Source organism: Odocoileus virginianus, chromosome 13, assembly GCF_023699985.2.
Source record: "Odocoileus virginianus isolate 20LAN1187 ecotype Illinois chromosome 13, Ovbor_1.2, whole genome shotgun sequence".
In the NCBI taxonomy this organism is placed as follows: Eukaryota; Metazoa; Chordata; class Mammalia; order Artiodactyla; family Cervidae; genus Odocoileus; species Odocoileus virginianus.
In genome coordinates, this window is record NC_069686.1 from 13041255 (window position 1) to 13062942 (window position 21688).

General features: G+C 42.5%; 1 protein-coding gene across 1 annotated transcript in view; it reads left to right on the plus strand.

The window, feature by feature from the left end:
* The window catches only part of PDE11A (phosphodiesterase 11A), a 402070-nt gene that overhangs the window by 320105 nt on the left and 60277 nt on the right, over positions 1 to 21688 (plus strand). The window contains exons 13-15 of the mRNA XM_020908326.2: positions 3685 to 3794; positions 12997 to 13087; positions 16603 to 16703. Coding sequence (XP_020763985.2) covers positions 3685 to 3794; positions 12997 to 13087; positions 16603 to 16703 — 302 coding nt within the window. The remainder of the gene's footprint in view (positions 1 to 3684; positions 3795 to 12996; positions 13088 to 16602; positions 16704 to 21688) is intronic.

Here is a 21688-nt window from a genome sequence, read left to right on the forward strand (position 1 = left end):
ACACCTTGAAAGTAAGAGAATGAAGTGAAAGTCTCCATCACGAGGGTGAGAAGCCACATACCCTTTTCTCAGAATTCCAACACCTGTATTTATGCTACTTCTGAGCAAGAGATTGGAAAATCCAGAGGAAGAGTTTAGAGTACCTACACTGGCATGTGGGGGTCTACGGCAGGACCAATTGGCCATGTGCTCACCAGTGATGAGATCAGCCATGTATAGACACCACCTCTATTCATGGGTGTGTGGTGAATATAGGCTCCCATGAGCAAGTAGACTACCAGGGATATCAGGCATTTGAGGAAACCACCAAACACAGAGATAAGCAGTTCAGAAGAAATAGGCAATTCAGGGAGCAGAAGAGAATTTCAAAGGAATTATAATTAATATCTTCAAAAGAGAAGAGACCATAATGCAGCCCTGTTAGAAGAACAGTATGATATTAGAAAAGGAGCAGCAGACAGGAAAATGCTTGTAAATTTAAAATATTATTACTCCTGGACAGTAAGAGGAGAAAAGTCAATATGAGCAATGGGAAAGAAGAAATGGAAAATAAGGAAATGAATATAAGAAGTCCAATGTCAAACCAATTGGAGTGCCATTCAAATAGGACAGAAAAAATAATGAAGTTGAAATTATTAAGGGGGGAAAAAAAAGATGAGAAGAATATTGTGCTGAAGAAAATGACCCTTCACATGGAAAAGGTTTACCAAGCAATGATGAGGGAAAGTCCCAGACCAAAGAAGATTTTTGTGAAATTGGCAAACCCCAGGCATAGAGAGAAGCGTCTAGAAGAGAGAAAATCAAGTACCATTCAAAGGATTAGGAACAAGAATGATTTATGCTTTGCTAAGGCAACTTTGGAAGTTAGGAAACAATAGAGCTGTCCTTCAAAATTCTGAGTGAAAATGTTGCAATTGTTAGGCAAGCCAATGATTGAGTAGGAGAATAGATTAAAGACATTTCAGTTGTGCAAAGCCTCAAAAAAAAAAAAAAAAAACCAATCAACTTTCTCAGTGTTAAAGAAGTATTAACATCCTTTCTGATGAAGCTACTGGCAGATGTGTTCCTGCAAACTGAGAGAGAAAACGAGGAAAGAGGGAGATGTGGGATGCAGGAGACAGGAAACCAGCCCCAGGAGGGGGACGCCGGCAGCAGACAAGAGAATCCAGGGCAAATATCAGCACTGGGCCAAAGCAGAGAACCCCAGGACAGGAAGGGACCTGTCAAAGGTGTGGCTGTTCAGAGAGTTGTGTAGGATGTAAGTTCACTTAGATGTTGAAAGAAATCTTAACTCCAGGAAGCTAAACATCTACATAACAAAGGATGTAATCATTGGATACTGAGTGGATAATATTTACAGATTGATCATCAGATAGGCACTTTCTGAGACCCGGGGCACTTACATTTCTTTGTGCCTTGGTTTCCTCACCTTAACTGGCAGACAATAATAGTTCCTGCCTGTTGCAAGAAGGAAGTTGCCAGGCCTCCCTGTCCCTCACCGTCTCCTGGAGTTTGCACAAGTTCATGTTCATGCCTCGGTGATGCCATCCAGCCATCTCATCGTCTGACACCCTCTTCTCCTGCCCTCAATCTTTCCCAGCATCAGGGACTTTTCCAAAGAGTTGTCTGTTCACATCAGATGACCAAAACACTGGAGCTTCAGCTTCAGCATCAGTCCTTCCAGTGAATATTCAGGGTTGATCTCCCTTAAGATTGACTGGTTTAATCTTCTTGCTGTCTAGGGTACTTTGAGGAGTCTTCTCCAGCACCACAGTTTGAAGGCATCAATTCTTTGGCATTCTGCCTTCTCACAACCATATGTGACCACTGGGAAGACTATAGCCTTAACTATAGCCTTTGTTGGCAGAGTAATGTCTCTGCTTTTTTTTGTTTATGCAAAAGTAGGAAGTCAAGATATACCTGGAGTAACAGGCAAGTTTGGCCTTGGAGAACAAAATGAACCAGGGCAAAGGTTAACTGAATTCTGCCAAAAGATTGCACTAGTCACAGTAAATATCCTTTTGCAATAACACAAGAGACGACTTCACACACGGACATCACCAAATGGTCAATACCGAAATCATTAATTACATTCTTTGTAGCCAAAGATGGAGAAGTATGTTAAATGGTTACGGTTCTCTTAGGACAGTGTCTGGCACACAGGAAGGACTCTAGTCACATGGGAAACCCCTGAATAACCAAGGGCTACTGACATGCACCTACTGTACAGTAACATGGAGGAAAATTAGACAAAGTACCTACCAAATTAGACAAAAAAAGAAAATGGAAAGTGCTTGCCTTTCGGAATCAGGATAGGGGAAGGACGAGGGACTGTTGGTTTTGGTTCTAAGTTTCTAACTACAATTGAATTTTTAAAAACTATTGCAAGTAATGCCTTCAATAAAATAAAATTAACTTAAAATCAACAGCCAGCTCTGAATTTTAAAATGATGGACACACACTGCTTAGATATGGATTACTTAATCCTGCCCAGATAGTTTATAAACATTCCTATTTACTATGCAGATGAAATTATATGTATTATGAAATTATATGTAGAAATCTTTTAAAATAAAATTGTCGACACAGAAACTTTATCATTCAGTTATTTCTGCAATAAAAACATAATTAACTAAAAAATAAAGTGTTTTTGGCTGTAAGAGAACTGTCTTAATAGATATTAGCTAGTGATCCTAGATGTGGAGAAAAAGCGCACATGAAAAGGGAAGCAGTTTGAACTCTACCTTTCCCCTTCTCCTGCCCTCTGATAAAGATTTTAATGAGTACTGAAAGGGGAGGCTTACAAGTTAAGGGGGGCGGGGGGGGAGGCAAAAAGGCCTTAGATCAAGCAAATGCATAGCCCTGCATTTCTATAAGTTCACCTTCTCTTCTAAACTAATGAAAGGCCAGCAGGAATCAGAGAAGCACTGCTGCTCTTGGTTTTACATCACCCTGCTTCCCAAAGATATCACACCACACCCATGCACTTCACAAGCAAGCTATCCGAGGATCATGAGGAAAAGAGTTGCATGTAATGGATTCCCCACCTGATCCGATGTCTGGATCGCCTAATCCTCTGCCAAATTCTAGTTTTCAAGATAGGCATTGCTTATCTGAAATTCCACCTGTCCTCCAAACTAATGTGAATTAAGTTATAAGATAACTTCTAGAATATTATCATTTAACAATTTGAGTACTTCTAAGTTGCTTTTTCTAATAGACACACACACACATATTTTTTAAGGCATTTTCTCTTGCCTACTTTCATCTAAATGGCATCTGGTAGCTACATCACTCAGTTCTAAACTCACAGCCCCCTCTCTCTCCCTACCCCTAGATGCTCAGCGTTTTGAAACGTCGAATCACAAAACACATTTTGCTCCAAGCCTTTGCCAGACGGTCACTGTATCTAGACAGCGCAGCTTCTTCTCTAAAAAGGGAACAAAATAGTCTGAGCTCTGTCCTGGAGTGCCAGCCAGCGCGGGCCACCGTGCCGGCTAATTCATCACCGTGGGGCCCCTGGGCTGTGCAGCCCACCACGCAACTCACTAGTCGAAGGGGTGGCAGTTAATCATTCCCTTAAATGATATGGGTATGAACAGAGCTGACGGCTGCTCAGCAGACGAGCCTCAGCCTTCCTCCCTGCCCCGAGCAGTGACTGTGGCCATTTTCCCATCTTCCCAGACCGCCGGGTTTCAAGAGATTCTGACCGAGGTGGAAATTTTAGCGGTGATTGTGGGATGCCTGTGTCATGACCTCGACCACAGGGGAACCAACAATGCCTTCCAAGCTAAGTAAGTGTTCTAATTGTTGTTATTTTAATGCATTTGCCTTTCTGTTCAGAGCCAAAGGTGACGCGCGCGCTAAAGAGTAAAGCATTAATTTCTGGCGTCTGAGGCCAAGGCCACGCAGGCCTGGGCGCGGGTGTCACGGGGCTCATCCATCTTTATAATTCCTTATTCCTCTTTTAATTGCAAATTTGCCCTTCATGTCATGCTTGTTGATTTGGTCTGTCTCTGTTGACCTCAGTCGGATAACAAAGCTCAGATTTTTAAAGGGCCTATTTTTTTTTCCCCCTCCCAGAATGTTTGCCTTCAGGGGATCATAGGTTTCTTGGATTTGCTATCCTGGAAGTCTGGTTTTGAGACTATTAAAATAAAAGTGGAAATTTATGAAACAAAAGATCTCCTCCTTCCCCAGTAGAATTTCGTCCAGGTTCTTTTGATGTTGGGTGTTGTATAAACTGCAATGAGATGGAGTGACGTTGGAGGAGGAAGAGGGTCTCTGCCCCTGCCAAGCCTCATCCCATAGAAAGGTGGGAAACAAGAAAAGTAACTCCACCAACACAGGGGATGTGGAGGTGCGCACAGTGCAGGGACAGGGCGGTCTGTCCCTGAGCAAGGAGGACAGGTCCGGGAAGCCCTTGCTTGGCGGCTCACCCTGGCGCCGAGGCCACAGAACTTACGGGTGCTGGAAATAAGACCAAAACCCAGGTCTCCTGGCTCTTGTATTCAGGTTCCAGTTTAACGTGCTTTTTACTACCTGTCTGCAAACAACATGGGATGGGACTTCAGAGCCTCAAGAGAAAAATGTTTGGGGATGGAGAGACTAAGGGATCTTCAACAAAGAGGTAAGACTAGCTTTCAGGTGACCAGTTTCCAAGCCCCCGGAGCAGGTCTTCTTCTGTGATCTGAAACCCCAGAGGCCCACGGTGTGTCAGCAGGTACCTTGCAGCTCACCACTTTTTTCCCTGTAACACCTACATTCTAAGGCCTTGGAGCCCTGGGCCCTTTTATTTGCTCCTGATCTAGCAGATGAGTATCGACTGTGTGCCCTCTATCCATCCTGAATGCAGAAGCCCATCGCTTCAACCTGCTCTTTTCTGTGTCCTGTAATTTCCAGACCCTCTTACCTTTCTGTGACAGCGACTCTGCAAAAACTCAGCTCTGGTTCAACCTAACAATTCAGCTTCTTGCTCTTCTATCCAGACTTTTAAAGGCTTTGGGAGAAAGTGTCACAGCTGTGAGCCTGAGGCATACCCCATAGGTATTCTCCCAACTAGGCTAAGGGCTCAGCACTCCCCACCAGCCTCTCTGGGTCCCTAGCCAGCTCCATGCTCCATTCTGATCAGCAGTTATAGATACCAAATGTTCCTCCTCCTAAACTGCCTTCTATTCCACCACCTCCCCCCATGCAGCTTGCCTCCCCCTTCACTGAGAAAATTGAGGCCATCAATCGAGAACTCCCTCAATTTCCTCCCCTGCCATGAACGAACTTATCTGTCTGGCCCCATCCTTTCCTCCTTCCCTCCTATCTCTGTGAAAAGGCTGTCCCTCCTCGTGTCTGAGACTAATCCTTCCACCTCAGCGTTGGATCCCTTCCTCCCTCCCTCCTCCAGGACCTGGCTCCATCCATCTTCCTCTCTCTGCCCTGTATCTCCCATCCTATTAATATGAACAGTTCTCCCCATCTTGAAAAACCCACCTCCATCCCTGCTTCTCCCTCAAGCTTCCGCTCCATTTCTCCTCCTTCCTTTCCAGCCAGTCTTCTTGGAAAGTCATCTGTTCCTTGTCTTCACTTCCCTCCCACACAGCTTCCAAGTCTGCCCACCAGGGGAGCAGCCCTCAGTAATGCCACCAATGACCCCCTTTCCCAAAGCCATAGGACACTCTTCCAGTCCTTCTTTCTTGATCCTTCTTGCCATGACACTGTTTGTGATGCTCTCCTCCAAAGAGCTCTCTTTCTTCCTTTGTCTGGGAGAGAGACGCCTTCACCCGCCTTTCTAGCCTTTCTTCTCAGCTTGCTCCTCCTGCCCCAGCCTTCACTGCACACGTTCTCTCCTCCTCTCCTGCTCTGCTTTACCTTTCATGCTGGACCACCTGCTGATCGGCCCCAAACCCATACCTATGGACCATAATTTGCTACTATCTCTAAACACTTCTTCCAGCTGCTTGAGGAGCTCCTCCTATCTGAAGTCTCATCGTCTTTATCTCTACACCCAGTCCTTTTCCTCTTATTCTCCATCCCAATGAATGGCACCACCAGAAGTCCACAAGTCACTCAGATCTCCTGAGAGTTGACATCTCTGCATTCTTACAGTAACCACTGCTTCTCTGCATCCCTCAGATTCCTACAACCCACAGCCCAACTCTCCTCCTCCAGTCTTCCCTACCTTGGAGCTCCAGAATATTCTCTTTGTAATTCACAAATCTCCTCGGATTGCTCCCCTACTTAAAAGACATTCACTGGCCTCTTGTGACTCTCAGGATAATGTTCAAATTCCTTCGTTTAGCCCGTAATGCCTTTTTCAATCCGGCTCCTGCCCATTTCTCCAGCACAGCACTCACACCTGCCACCCCGCCCTCACCTATGCATCCAGGTTCAGACACAAGGGGTTACTTAAAGTGCTCAATGGGGTCCAGCTAATTCTCTTTTCTCTGCTCACGGTCTGCTGTTTCCCCAGCCCAGAATGCCCTTCTTCTTTCCCCTAGCCTCCTCTGAAAGCTCTACCCACCACCCCCCAGATTCTATCCTTGATGACCTTCCCTGCATCAATCTTCTGTGCCCACATCATGCCCTGGCTATGCTTTTTCAAAATTGCACATCTCACACCACATTAGTTGCTGATTAACAGGTGTGTCTCCCCTTCTCCTTCAGTACCTGTGATGTGTACAAGTACCAAGAACATGCTAAACCCACAGGGAATGTTTGCTGAGTGAATGAATGATAAGTGCATGAATGGATGAGGCTTTAACTATTTTAATATTGCTTTTCAGTAAAGCTTTCTTAAACAAGTGCGATCTTTTACGGATTATTATAAAACGTGGTTTTTACATACCTTGGTTTGATGTTGTACTGATGACAATAGCGTCCCTGGGGCCTGCTGGAGTGTAAACTGTATAATACACTTTGATTATAGGGTCTGACAGTTCCTTTTGTTTGAGCTCCTGGCCTGTGTTTTGTTATTATGAGTATTTTAGGGTACCCCTCTCTCATGCCAATGGCACCATCATCACTGTCTTCCTGGAGCACCCTACCGTCCTGCCACTTACACATAAAGAATTGTGTCTATGAAGCAACAGCGAGCACCTTGTAGGTTCTTTTCAAAAGAGTCAAGTGCGCAATATATGTACTCAGATTACAAAAGCCTCCACCCTGGAGAGAGCCTGTGTATCAGACCAGGAGAGCCAGGCCTTCTTGCTAGTTGACCTCTTAGCTCGTTGGCCCAAGACCACACACCGAATCCAAACCCAGCCAATCATATCTTATCTCCCAGGAGTCTGGTCCTGGATTACCATGATATTGACTCAGTTAGCTGTTGAGGTCCAAGCTGCAGGTCCATGGAGACCTGGACACTGAGGCTGCATTTGGGGAAACCAGTGATGAACAGATTCCGAGTGAGTAAGAGAAGCAAGAGAGCAAATCTGCAGAGAGAAGAAAGTCAATATTCAGAAAGGAGCAGAGAAGATACTGTACAATTCTAGAGGAAGACAGAGATTCCTGGTTTTCCATGCCTGCCCCTACTTCCAGAAAATCCAGCCATGCTTGTGACCATGGGGCTTGCTCAGAGATCCTGGTTGCATTTAATCAACTTTTTTTTTTTTAAGTGAAAGTGGTTCTAATTCATTTCCATTCTTTGCTGTGAGTGGTCCCTGAGACAAGGAGAATTGCAGTTATTTGTTGTTTACTATCTCAAGCGCTCAACTAATATCCCTATAGCTAGATATTTTTGTCTCCATTTTACAGAGGGAACTGGGCCTCAGGAAAGTAAGTGACTTGCCCAAATTCACCCATCCAGAAGGTGGCAGAGTAGTGTTTGGACCTGGGCTATCTGACTACAAGGGCCGTTTTTTAACTTTATTCCACCCTTTTTCATGACTTTGTGGTATATATTTTAGGCTTTTGAATTTCCAGCTTATTGGCTGGCTTGTGATATATGTGAGCCCTGGAAAACTAAGATTCATTTTGACATCCAGAAAATCAAGACGTGGAGCTGTAAAAATTGTAGAACTCAACTAGATCTCAGTAGTCATATTCCTTAATTTTCAAAATTTTTTTCATATGCCGTAATTTTTAAAAATTGGAAACTGAGGTCCCCAAATCTCAAGTGATTTGGGTAATACTGAACAGTTTTCACACATATGAGATAGCTATGATATCTCTGATACTAGAATTCAAAAAAAATTTTTTGCATCCTCACACCACATGATCAAATCTATGCGTTCCAAGATGGTCTGAGCTGTTTCCTCACAATGGCTGGCCTTTTACAGCTTGCCAGCCCGTGGGGTGTCCATCAGCCCTGCCCCTCCCGTAGAGTCTCATTTAAGCTTAGCATACCAGATGCCATCACCACTCCACCTCAGTTACAGTTTTCCTCAATAAACACTGAAAAGAGACCCTTTGACATCATGGTGAAGGAACTACCATTTTACTGATTAGGATAAGATTTACTCAGCAAGTTTGCCATTGTTTAGGAAAATCCCTCAGAAGAAACCTATATCCTTATTTCCTTACTTATTCCCCATCAATTGAGTGCTTTCTAGGTTCAAGGCACTGTGCGAGGCATTGTGGGGGAAATAAGTGTAACAAATAGTCACTTTCCTTAAACTATTCACCATCTAATTCCAGCCTTTTAAGTGGTTTGGAAATGGGATTTAAATGCACCAATTATTATGTGACAAAGCATATGCTACCTTTTTTTTTCATATATAAGGCTATAAAGAAACAGGAGACATTTAGCAAGGGACAAATTACTATATAAAATGCAAAATGCCTCTACAATAAAAAGTTGTGATTTTAGTCACAGCACAGTGTGATTTATTCTCTTAGCCTTTCTGATAAGTGAGCCTTCGCATTTTCATATTTTACTCTTAATTTTAAAGTATTGGAGTGCGTGCAGCGCATGATCAATAGGCAGAGAGGGCAGCGATCCCATGGCGCTTTGAAACTGCTCTGTTCACACCTCTCTCCTATTTTCTCCAGGGACACTGTTTCCCACTCATTGCCCTTCCTATTACAGCTGCCCCTGATGATTAAATATCAGTACCAAGCAGCTTTGTAGTATATTCTCCTAGGAGACTTCCTCTATTCATTTCTAGCATAATCTCTTATACTCATTTCTTGGGAATGAAAACCCATCTTGTCGCTTTCGGCCAGGTCCCAGAAGTGAAATACGGGGGCACATTAATCTGCCATGACAGCCTAATCCCATTCCTCCCCACCTCCCAACAATTCTCAATTTCCTAATTACCTTCAGTAGTTTTCCTTCTGAAAGTTTCCTGTAAGCTATGGCAGCACACTTCCATTAAGTCTCTTTTTCAAAGAATATGCATATCCAGGGAAGATATGAGGGTCCATAGCTCACAGTTATGAAATTTCCTTTTGCACGCTTATTTTTGGTGCCTGTGCAAAGTGCCAAATGCCTAGAGGGGAGAGCCATTTTCACACTGACTTTCCTTTTATCTAAGTTTCTCCTCAGTGTGCTGCCTGCTCCCAAATGAAAAACTTTAGTATGTTAGGATGACCTAATCAATAATGAGCATCATAAATAATCACAGGTGTAAATCTTCCTGTGTGTAAAGGATCTGGAGTCTCCTCTCTTCTCCTCTCCCCCTGTCTCCACACACCCTCCATGTATGTGTAATATTTTCACAATTACAGTCTGTGTGCCCCAGAGCTACTGATATGATGGATATACTTACCACAGACAATTAAAACGAGGTGTGGTATTAAAGTCATTTTTTTTCCATAGGTGATTGATTGGAGGGTTTTTTCCACATTTTACATGAAAAAGTGTCAGTATGCCCTTTACACGGAGTACATTACATGAAACACATGTCGTCTTTTTAAAAAATGGTTTAATGATCAAGTAAGTTTGGTTAATACTACATAATATGTTCCTTTCCTGCAGAATCACAGTACATATCTCCACATATTGATGCCATAGATAAATCCTAAAGTATCTTAACAGTTTAACTTCTTAAACCCAGCATTTCCCAAGTGCATTTAACTCTGAGACCCTTTTTATTTCTGCCCATAATGCCATTTTACATCCCAAAGAACTCGTATTCTGTCTAATGCTTTCTGATAGAGTTTATCCTAACAGTTCAATATTTGCCACTTTTATCAAGTTTTCTGACCATGGACTTCACTCTTGCAGTGCTAGGAGATTCATAACATGTGTGTGAGTAATGGCAGGTTCAGGCAGCATTCTCAGTGAGCCTCGGCCTGAGAGAGAAAGCACCAGGGTGTCCTGGAGTCTCAGAAAATCTGACAGAGACCAAACCTAACAGTGTAACTGAAGCAACCATAGGGAAATGGAAGCATTCTTGTTTAAATGATTTTATTCTAAAGAAAACTCAAAGTAGAGATAGTATCATGTTCTATTCTGTGAATACTAAGATGGCACCTTGCTTGCAGAAAGGTGAGCATTGTTAATGAAAGTGTGGACAGAGAAAGTCTTAAGTGCAGTTATAGGGACTGTGAACTTCCTGAGGGTAAGAGCCATTCTTTATCTACATATCCCACATGCTCACAGCCTCGCATCATAATAGTCCTCAGTCCTTGTTAGGTGAATGAATGAATGCATCATTAGTCTGCTTCTGTTGCAAAATCTGCATACTTGTAATTGGCTCAGTGTTGTGTGAGTGTGTGGAACATGTAAGATGGAATTACTAAAAGGAACAAAGAGGATGTTCCTTTGTAAGGATGAAGACTCTTAAAGCGTGGACCTTCAGATGCATTTGCTCAAGCACTCTGAGAGTCCTCCTGATGAAACATAACAGTTCAGAAGCCTCATGGATCTGGGGAGAGCAGCGGGCAGCGGAGGAGGCACCAGTTGTTCCCTGGCTAAAGGGCACAAACATCCTACTCATCCTGAAAAAAAAATATTTAGTGATTTGTGATCATCTAGCTGATTTAACTTGTGAGGTCTGCTAAACCAACGTGATAAAGGCGGAGATGATATTTTGCATCTCGGCCCCACTTTACACCAAGGACTCTCTTAGGATTCACACCAATAACTGGGGCATGTGGCTGGTTGATAGAAACCAGTCTCAGGAATCTGAGTCTGAAGTTAGCAGCTATAACAGGAGAATTCTGAATCACATTTTGAAAACTTCTTTCAAAGAAGGTTTGATGACAACCAACTTGGCAAAAATGTAGACTCGGATATAAGAAATGTGGAAGTTAAAATTCTCTTTCTCATTATGTAATCAGAAAAACTTCAGAATTTGGGTGCCAATCTAGAACTGGTAACTTACTAGCTCTGTGATCTTGGAAAAGTAACATACCTTCTCTGAGCCTTGGTTTTCTTATCTGTAAAATGAGAAAATAATAACTATTTCATGGTTGTTGTCAGTACTAGATGAAGTAATATGTTGCGGTGTTAACATATTGCCTAGCGCATGATAGGTACTTACTCATAGAGCTATTATTATTAATAATATTATTTTAAAATATGTTAATACACATTACTATCATCTCTAGACGTATCACCACAACCTTATTAGCCAAGTGGCTAATATTTTTTAAGCAGCTACTCCATCTAGGCATTTTAAATACATCCAGGCATTTGGATTTTCATCCTAGATTTCCAGCCTAGATTTTCAAAAGTCATGACAAATACAACACAGTGTGTTGGCACAATACAGTGTGCATTTTGAAAAACGCATTTTCATAAAAATGAACTGTATGTTACAAAAATAGTAACTAACATTAACTCTTTTTTTTTTAATTTTTTTAAATTAAAAAAAAATTTTTTTTTCCATTTATTTTTATTAGTTGGAGGCTAATTACTTTACATCATTACAGTAGTTTTTGTCATACATTGAAATAAATTAGCCATGGATTTACATGTATTCCCCATCCCGGTCCCCCCTCTCACCTCCCTCTCCACCGGATCCCTCTGGGTCTTCCCAGTGCACCAGGCCCGAGCACTTGTCTCATGCACCCAACCTGGGCTGGTGATCTGTTTCACCCTAGATAATATACATGTTTCAATGCCTAACATTAACTCTTAATCACATACTGCTAAGATTAGCCTAACAAATTGTCACTTATTAAATGATATAGGTTAGGGCAAGATTGAAAGAGATAATACCACCTGATTAAAACTTATAGATAATTCAAAAGAATCCTTTCAAGTATCAATTAACATTTTATTTATTTTAAATGGAAATGTCTGTGTGTTTTAACTAGTATAGACTACAACCTACTTACATGCTTGGCACTATGAAGGGCACTTAGAAATATTTTATTGTAGTCTCATAAATAGCAGGTAAGATAGAGAGTATTATCATAATTTTAGAGACAAAGAAAGTGATTCTCAAACAACCAAGTAATGACCCAAAGCTGTTACTGAGAGGTGAGCTCTGACTCCACGTCCAGGGAACTTTCTGAAGTTGCACACTGAGATATCATATTGTGACCATAGGTTGGAAAACCATAGTTGAAGCTTGTCAACCTTACATGTAAAGTAGATTAAATGGGTTGTACATAGTATTCACAAGGTCTTTCCCATGGAATAGCAAATACACTTAGTATATGACATTTGTCCTGGATACTCAGAAACTTTATAAGGTTTAGCTCATGAAGCCTACCCTGATCCCCAGAGCCAGGAATCATGTCTCTTGTCCTCAGAACACCAAGAGCTCTTTGACTGAACTGAAACACTTCCTATGGCATTTATATTGTGTGCTCTGTCCATTATTTTCCCTTAGGACCACATCTCATCTCCCTACTAGTTTGTACATTTCTTGGCAGCATGGACTATGTCTTTTTCATGGTGGTATCACCTACTGTGTCTAGCCTAACACACAGCAGGTTCGCAAAAGGTTTACTTTATGGCTTTGTGAACTCCACAAGTGGTTACCTGAGAATGTATCTGCTCATGGTCCTTCGTAAAAATAGGAGCAGCAATGTGATCCTAAGAGCTGGTGTGGGGGAGGTCACTGATGCAGAAGGACCTTGGTCACTCATGCATCTGTCCTCTTTCAGGAGCGGCTCTGCCCTGGCCCAACTCTACGGAACCTCTGCCACCTTAGAGCATCACCATTTCAACCATGCAGTGATGATCCTTCAGAGTGAGGTAAAAACCCAACATTCTGCTTCTCTCCTTGAAAGAAACTCAGTGAAATGATGCTTCCTGCTTCTCTTTCTTTGCAAGGAGAAATACAGAGAATCAGAACTATTGGATTTCTTCTTTGTGGCTTTTAAAAAATTCTTTCAGATGCCTGACCAAGGACCTTGTTCAGATTCTTCCTGAGCTAATTCATTTGGGTTTTCATTATTGGTTAGGGGGCTTTTCAGATTCATTTAGAGCAGACTGTCCACTGCTTATCACCAGAACATGGCTTTACATTTCTTCAGGGTACAGAAGCCCAGTAACAGACCCCAGAAGTGAGTGGCCCAACATTTCCATTTTGTGAAACCCATTTGAAAAGATGATGGAATCAGAAACAGGGTGAGAGAGTTACACTTTATTTACATAATTGAGAAAACTATAAAAAAGATAAAAGAACTTAAAATTGCTGGTGGGACAATTTGGACGTGAGAACTGCAACTATAGACCCAAGCTGGGCTGGGGGCCTTCTTTTGCTTCATATGGCATTGCAGGCACTGGAAGTGGTTGGTCTTTTATACTTTCAGCTCTCCACAGAGAAAAAGTAAAACAGCTAACTGACTCTAACTGAGGCATCTGAGTTTGAAATTGCCAAGAAAGGATCTGTTTAATTTTCTGCAGGCATACAGACTTTTTTTTTTTTTTTTTTGAGGCCAGGAAGGGATCATCTGTTCCCCATTATTTGTCAGTTCTCTAGCTGTGCCATTAATTATTATTATTATCATCATTAAGGCCCTGCTTCCCTCGAATAGCATCATTAAATGTGGAGGTTTTTTTCCTCCAGCCTATCTTGAGAAAGCGTGTCTTTTGCAATATCACGAAAGCCTTCTTCGACCCCATAAAGGAGAGTCAGCACTCCGGAACCTGCCTGCAGCTGTGGAAGGCAGACCCGTCGGGGGAGATGGATTTTCAGTTGAGAATGAAACATCAGGGTCAGGCTCTCAGAAACTCTGACAGAAACCAGTGTCCCAGCACCCGTGGCTCTGGAATTCTTCTATGAAAGCCATGTTTTAGCTGTGTGCAGAGGGGAATAGGAACGGGAGGAACTTGGGATCAGACTGTCTTTTCTGTGCTGGTAATATGATGGGCTTACACCCCTGAGGCCAGACATTCACACCTTTGTAATAATTGATTATAAACAGGAGGTCACGTTTTCTCAGAAGGTCATTTGCTTGTGCAACAGAGCCCCACTAACTCAGAATTTGTCTTCACACAAGCAAAATTCATCAGCTGCCCTTTGTGCCGGGGTTCTCTATGAGCAACGCAGAATAGCAGTAATGGAACGAAGCGCTGCCTCCCCCTTCTCCCCATCCCCATACTGCCCATTAGAAAGGCAAAAATGCAGATGTCATTACCACCCCACTTTCCAAATGATGCAGAGGCATAGGGAGGTTGGATGACTTAAAGACAGTTGATCTAGATCTTTCTTCCTCTACAGTTTTTTCCCCCATCAACACCACTCCTTCCTAAACAAGAAATAGAAGTAGTATTTCAGGGAGACTAATCTGTTTTAGAGACCAAACCCTTGAGGCACCATAGAAGCCAGTTTGCATATAAACATACACTGATTACAAATTAACTTATAATTACTAAATCTGACCTGGCTAGCTTTGTCACTCTGTCAGCTATAAACTGTGTTAGTTACTGTATATCCTTTAAAGGTAGCAAAACTCACTCTCACAAAATAATCAACATTGTCAGATTCAGACCAGTTTCCTCCTGGTCTTCACAGTAGAGTTTACTATAATTTGCTCCTAATAGCTCTGTTTCTTTCCCTGAGAAATGTTAGATGTGTGACTGGACCTAGGTGACTGCTTTTCCAGAGCTCCCAACCATTTTTTCCCAGGCCCCAGGATACCAGCCTGTGGCTGATCCAGGGGCAAGGCTCAGGCAAAGACACCCGGGCAGAATTATGGTGCGGCACTCCTTCAGTTATTTCTCTTCTTCCTAATGGCTGAATTAAGGGTCCAGAGAGTTTGTTTGAGAATTATTATTAATATTGGACCTTGCCCCAGATGGAACCAATATACTCTAGTCTTTAAGGAGTGATGGTTCACCTAATGAGATAAACTCAAGGGAGCAGGCGATCATCTGGTGCCTGGTACGTAGTAATTTACTAATTGATATTTACTAATTGATATTCTGGTCCCCAGAAGAATTAATTTACCTCTCACTGGAAAAAGCTCTCAGGCAATCACTTCACTGCCTTTCTTTTGCACCATCTTCTGGTTCTTGATACTCGGTTTAAAACTGGCCCAGTTCCCAGACCACCTGTTGGTGAGTTGGTATCTCATGCTAAGAAACCCTGATAAACGAAAAGTCCTGACTTTCAAAGCAAATTAAGTGAAGTGTCCGTCACTTTACAGACAGACTTTTTCACTTGACTAAAAACACTATGGCACTGTCTAGTGTAGCTGAAACAAAGCTGGATGGGAAAAATGTGTGCTTTTCAAAGGAATGGAGATACAGGTGTATTTGTAGGTTGTTCTATGCAAAAGTCACTCTTTTAGAGTCCTCCTGTGCCAAGAGCAATATCTTATACTTTCTAGCTACTCAGCGATTACTGTACTATAATTATGTCACACACTTCATCCAGATGTATCTTCATCTAGCCTAACACAGCATTTCTCACCTTCATCAGTATTGTCACTTTGGGGCCAAGTAAGTCTTTGTTGTGGGGGCTGTTGGGCGCATTGCAGCATCCTTGGCCTCTGCCCACTAGATACCAGAAGCACTGTCCATCAGCGTGACAATCAAAGTGTCTCTAGGCCCTGCCAGAAGTGCCCATTGTCAAAATCACCCCCATTTGCGTGCTTGCATGCTCAGTCGTGTCCGACTCTTTGCAACCCCATGGACTGTAGCCCTCCAGGCTCCTCTCTCCATGGGATTTCCCAGGTAAGAATACTGGAATGGGTTGCCATTTCCTCCTCCAGGGCATCTTCCCAACCCAGGGATTGAACCTGCGGCTCCTGCGGCTCCTGCAGTGGCAGGTGGATTCTTTACCGCTGGTCTAACGTTTCTTCTCTTCCTTGAGTCATTTGTTGCAATAGCAACTACTTCCAAAATGCCCACTTAAGTCTTTACTAGGGAGACTAGTCTGTATTCAGGGGTCAGAAAGTTTCCCAGAAGTTTTGTCGATTTCTCTGCTCAGTGATCTCACAGGAAATGGGCAGTTAAATGGAGTTGTTGGCACAGTCATAGGCTTAGTAAGAGGAGTTCAAACACTTTCCAGTTTTCTCTTCGAAACTGGATGTGATAAAGTGTCCCTTGGTGGTCCTCCTCATCAGTGATTATGATTGCACTGCTGGCTTTGGTCTGTTTGCCAGGGAATCTGTTTGTATTTGCACAGATTGTCATTAAGCTTTTTAAAGAATTATTTTATCATGTTTCTAGACTGTTTTTGAATAAAAGTAGAAAAAACATGTAGTTGCCAAGCTCAGATGTAATGCTGTCTTCTGTGACTTTTTACTTTCTTGTTCCAGGGTCACAACATCTTTGCTAATTTGTCCTCCAAGGAATACAGTGACCTTATGCAGCTTTTGAAGCAGTCAATACTGGCAACAGACCTCACGCTGTACTTTGAGTAGGTATTGGCATTTGATCTATTTGACAAATGGATATCTAAAGTGTCATCCTGTAATTAACTTTCAGGTCCAAACTGGAGGTTGCCTGTTATTCTAACACTGATGTCAATGTGTAAATGAGCTAAAGTTTTTGTCATTGTTTTTTTGTTTTTTCCCCTCATCTAAAAGAACCTCATTAGTGTGCTGTCTGTGAAACAAGACAGTCAGGACTACAATCACAAGATATATATTTTTTCCTCCTGTTTTATGAGCCTTGTTTGGGACTACTGGCTGAAACTAAGTGATGGACATTTTTAAAGACTGGCTAAGATTGCTGTTTTATTTTTGGCCACTCCACAAACTAGGGAGAATCCAGTTCCCCAACCATGGATGGAACCTGCGCCCCTTGCAGTGGAAGTGTCGAGTCCTAACCACTGGACCAAGTCCCTAAGATTGCTATTGTAGATTACTGCTAGTGCTTAGATCTCTAGTGGCATCGATGATGCTAATGAAAAACTTGTGTTGCTGAAAGGATGACCAGAAATCCAAGCCTTCATTCTTCACCTCTCCTCTAGCTCTCTTTCTCAGAAAAGCCATCCTTCTTTTCCCCAAAGCTCAGGCTTCCACCTGAGCTGGTGATGCCATCCTGCTCATTTCCTGTGAAACCTGTTCCATCAGGAACCGCTGCTTTTGGTGGCCTGGTCATCTCTTCCTTCACTGACATGCACAGTTTTCTCTGACCTTAAAGACCAAACAACTTTTCTTCCTTAAGAAATTCTTTGACCTGACCCCCCTGGCCTTTAATTGCCTTTCACTTTACCTTTCTTTTACTGCCTACCTTTTAAAATAAATGGAGCAAATGACTACTTTTATTTTCCTAGCACCTAGGTGCACTTGCAGACCAGCATCCACCTTCACATTCTGCCAACATTGTACTTTCAGAGGTCAGCAGAGACTTTCTTGTCCCCAGATTCAACGTCTTTTACTCATTCCTGATATTTTCTACCTTCTTTGAGACATCTGCAGGTTTACTGACTTCGTATTGTCAGTGTCTACCTTCTTTTTTTCCCCAGCAGGCGCCTGACTTCCTCTCTCCTTTTCTGGATCTCTTATAGCTTTCTCTTCTCCTTGCTTCTATGTATGAGTTCCAGTTCTTCTTTCTCTGCTCACTCTCCTGGCCTGAACTCTACATTACCTCTCTATAGAGGCATAGAGAAGACCCCAAAACTCTTTATCCTAACCCTCCCTCACATTCTAGACATGAGTCTCCAACTAGCATCTCAAAAGGCTTCAGTGGCCTCATATTTTTCAAAGCAACCTCTAACCTTGGTTCATGTTTCAAGGTTCTCCCACCATAATCTGCCCCCAACCATTTTGCATTCTTATCTCTCACTTCTCTCCTATATGATTTGTGCTTCAACTCGACTGGTCTATTGTTACCCTTTGTATTTTGTTTTTCAGAAAAAATAAGTTTTTTTTATTAGTTAACTGCATGTTACCCTTTGAAAGCAGCTTATGCAGTGCCCCTTGTTCTCCAGCCCTATCACTGTTCCTCCACTTCCCCATCTGGCTGAACTATTTCCTACCACCTTTCCTAGGAGGCCTATGTCACTCTGTTCAGATCTTACGGTGCTTGGCATGGCATCAGTGAGAATTAGCTTCAATTATAAGGGACAGGAAACCCAAAATCACAGTAGCTTACTTCTTTGTCACGTCAAAGAAGTCTGGAGATAAGCAACCTGCAGTTGGTAGAGTAGTTCCATTGTCATCAGGGACCCAGGCTTCTTTTTCTGTGTGGCCACATTCAACACCTGGTTTCCACCTTAGCCCAAGGTAGCTGCCCATGTTCTAGGCACAAGGTCCCCATTCCAGCTATCAGAAAGAAGAAAGGAACAAAAAAGAAAGGAGCCAAAGGTAATACAAGTTATTTCTTAAAAGCATTTTCTGGAAACTTCACGTAACGATTCCACCTACATTTCATCGGCCATCCCTAGGTTAGGATAGGAAGGCTTTGTGTTGGGTAATTACATGTCATGCTAAAGTCTAGGAGTTCTATTACTAAGAAAGAAAGGCAAGAGAGATATTGGAGTAGACAGCTGACATTCTGTGCCACAGGTATTTCTTGTTGGCCTCTGGTGAATGGGTTGTGACATGGCAGAGAGGAAAGAGTAGAGGCTTTGGGATGATATTGGTCTGGATTTAAGTTTCATTCTGGCATTCTAGTTAAACCTGGCTTACTGAGCCCAAGTGTCTATGGTTTCTCCCTTCTGAAACACCACTTGAACAGCACCAGATAAATTTAAAAGCAAAAGCAAATCTACAAGGACAAAGGGAGAGGACACACCACAGTTGAGAACAGGTGTCAGTGTGTTTGTGGAGAATGAAGGCCCACTGATGGTCGGGTGTTCTGGCAGAGTCGTGTGGAAAGCAGGACGGCTCTGAGGAGTGAGCTGTAGGCCCTGCAGAGCCTCACCTGGGGCTCAGAGACAAAAAGCACCATGAAGAAAGGAATGTGATGCTCACAGCTTAAGATGAGGAAGTAACTAGAAAGTCAGTTTTCAGGACACTCAGAGCCCATGAAGTCCTCCACCAAAGTAGCCAGAACTCCCTCTCTTCTATCCCTGGAGAAGGCCAGAAGTTTATCCTCTGGAGTGATGAAAGAAAGTGCTCTGGACTGAGCAAAGTCAAGGTGGGAATGGGATGCAGAAGTCAGAAGACGGGATGAAGTAAAATGGATTGAAAACTCAAGCCCACAGCCCAGTCAGCCAGCGGCCAGAATCCATAAGCCACATATCCAGGTTCCTCAGATTCAGCAAATGGAAGTACAAGAAGTTAAATTTGAATTTCAGATAAACAGTGAATAGCTTTTTAGTATAAATGTGTCCCATGCACTGTGTGGGGGACATACATATAGAGCTTCTGCTTAGCCTTTTAATGTCGTTCTATTACACACAGACACCAAGGACCACAGAACATTTTATGAAACCCTCCCATGTGAAACAGGGCTTCCTAGGTGGCACAGTGGTAAAGAATTGGCCTGCCGATGTAGGAGACGTGGGTTCGATTCCTGGGTTGGGAAGATCCCCAGAAGGAGAAAATGGCAACCCACTCCAGTATTCTTGCCTATTCTTGCCTGGAAAATTCCATGGACAGAGGAGCCTGGCAGGCTACAGTTCATGGAATCACAAAGAACTGGACATCACTTAGCAACTGAGCACACATGTGCGCCCATATGAAAACAGAGGCCAAAACAAAATAAACAGCATTAAGAGAAAACAGGGGGAAGAAGAAAACAAAAACCCAAAACTGTCGTCAGTATCGTTAGAAAACTAAAACATCATCTCCAGGAAATAAGAACAAGATGCTTTAAAAAGTAATAGGAGCAGCTGTAGAAGAAGAAAGAGCTTTTGGAAATTAAAAGCACGGTGGCCAAATTAGGAATCACATGAAAGCATTGAGAAACACAGTCAAAGGGCAGTAAAGCAGAAAAATGAAAAACACTGCTTTATTTCATCACACGCTTTCTAGTGCTGTTTCATTTGTTAACTGTGTGTATGTATTACTTTTACAAATATACATTTTAATTAATTTTAAAAATAACTTTGAAAGTAAAAGCCCAGCTCTGCCACTAGATAGCTGTGTGTCATCAAATTACTTACCTCTCTGATCCTGTTTTCTTCATGTGTAAAATAGAGATGATAGTACCTACTTTATCTGTCTTGTAAATGTCTTATGTCTTGTAAAGATCTTGTATGTCTCATAAATGGTGGCATCCACAACCTCATTTGCTTTATAGACGATTTATTTTGCACATTTTGTGGCCTTCGTTTTGACTTAAGTATCATGATATTCCTTTTTTTATTTTTTTTTCTGAATTGATACTCTTGGATTGGTTGCTTATGGAGACCTGTATATCTTTAATATTTTTATTTCCCATGTCTGATACTTGCAGGGTTTTACATTATTTTTCTCAAAGGAGAAGCATTTTGCCAAGTCAAGTTTCCAAGTAACTTCTAAGGGAGAAAAAATGTCAGCAGCAAGAGTCCATTCATCAAGGCCGGTTAGGGACGTGACGAATGGCTGAGTGATGCAGTCAGGGAAGTTGGTGGCACTTGTTTGCTCATTACTCTGCTCTTATCTTAATGCTACAGCCCCTGCTAATGTTTGCTGACTCCAAAGAAGCTGGCTTGTTCTCTTTCTGTGAGTGTTATTGTGTTTTGAGGCTCTGAATAGCTGCTCATTCTCTAATCTAAACCTTCAGGAGGCTGATTCACTTGCCTGTCTAAAGTTGCATTAAAGTATTGCATATTTTTAGGCAAGACAACTCCTCGGGTTAATGAAGGGGAAAGCAGTTACTACAAACTATCTCCCAGTTACTTTTATTTCACAGAGATACAGTGGTGGAATTGAAAGGATTGTTAGCAATGATGTCATCCAACTCATCGCCTCTATTTTGTAGATCAGGTACTAAGTTTGTAGGTTAATTAGTGTAGCTTGGCTCACATAAGTAACTTGTGGATAAGCTGGAACCTCCTCCTCTGGTTTTGGGGCTTTTCCACAAACTGTATTCTTTCTCTAAAGGAAGAATCAAGTACTTGTCGTTTAAGTTGGGGATGCATTACACATGGAAATATTGACCTTCCCAGGTGTACATGAACCGGTTTAATATGAAAATCAGCATGAGTTCCCTCCTCCCTCCCAAAGCAGAGCCAGAGACAAGAGCTTGCATGCACATCGTCTAGTTGTGGGATGGCCTTGTACACTTTCTAGAAGTTTGGATTTTGCTTGGTTCTTCTGTCCTGGCTACTTAACTCTAAAGCCTTGATACAGTTGAGGCCAACCAGAAAGGAAGTTCACTGCTTTCCTCCCCTAAGAAGGGGCAAGTCACTCTAGAAGGGGTCAAGGTGGACAGGGAGAAGATCCAGGCCTTTGGGGGCAGGGGCTGAGGGTTATGACTCATTCCTAGTGGCAGGATATCCTGCCATGTGCCCATAGGGAACAATGG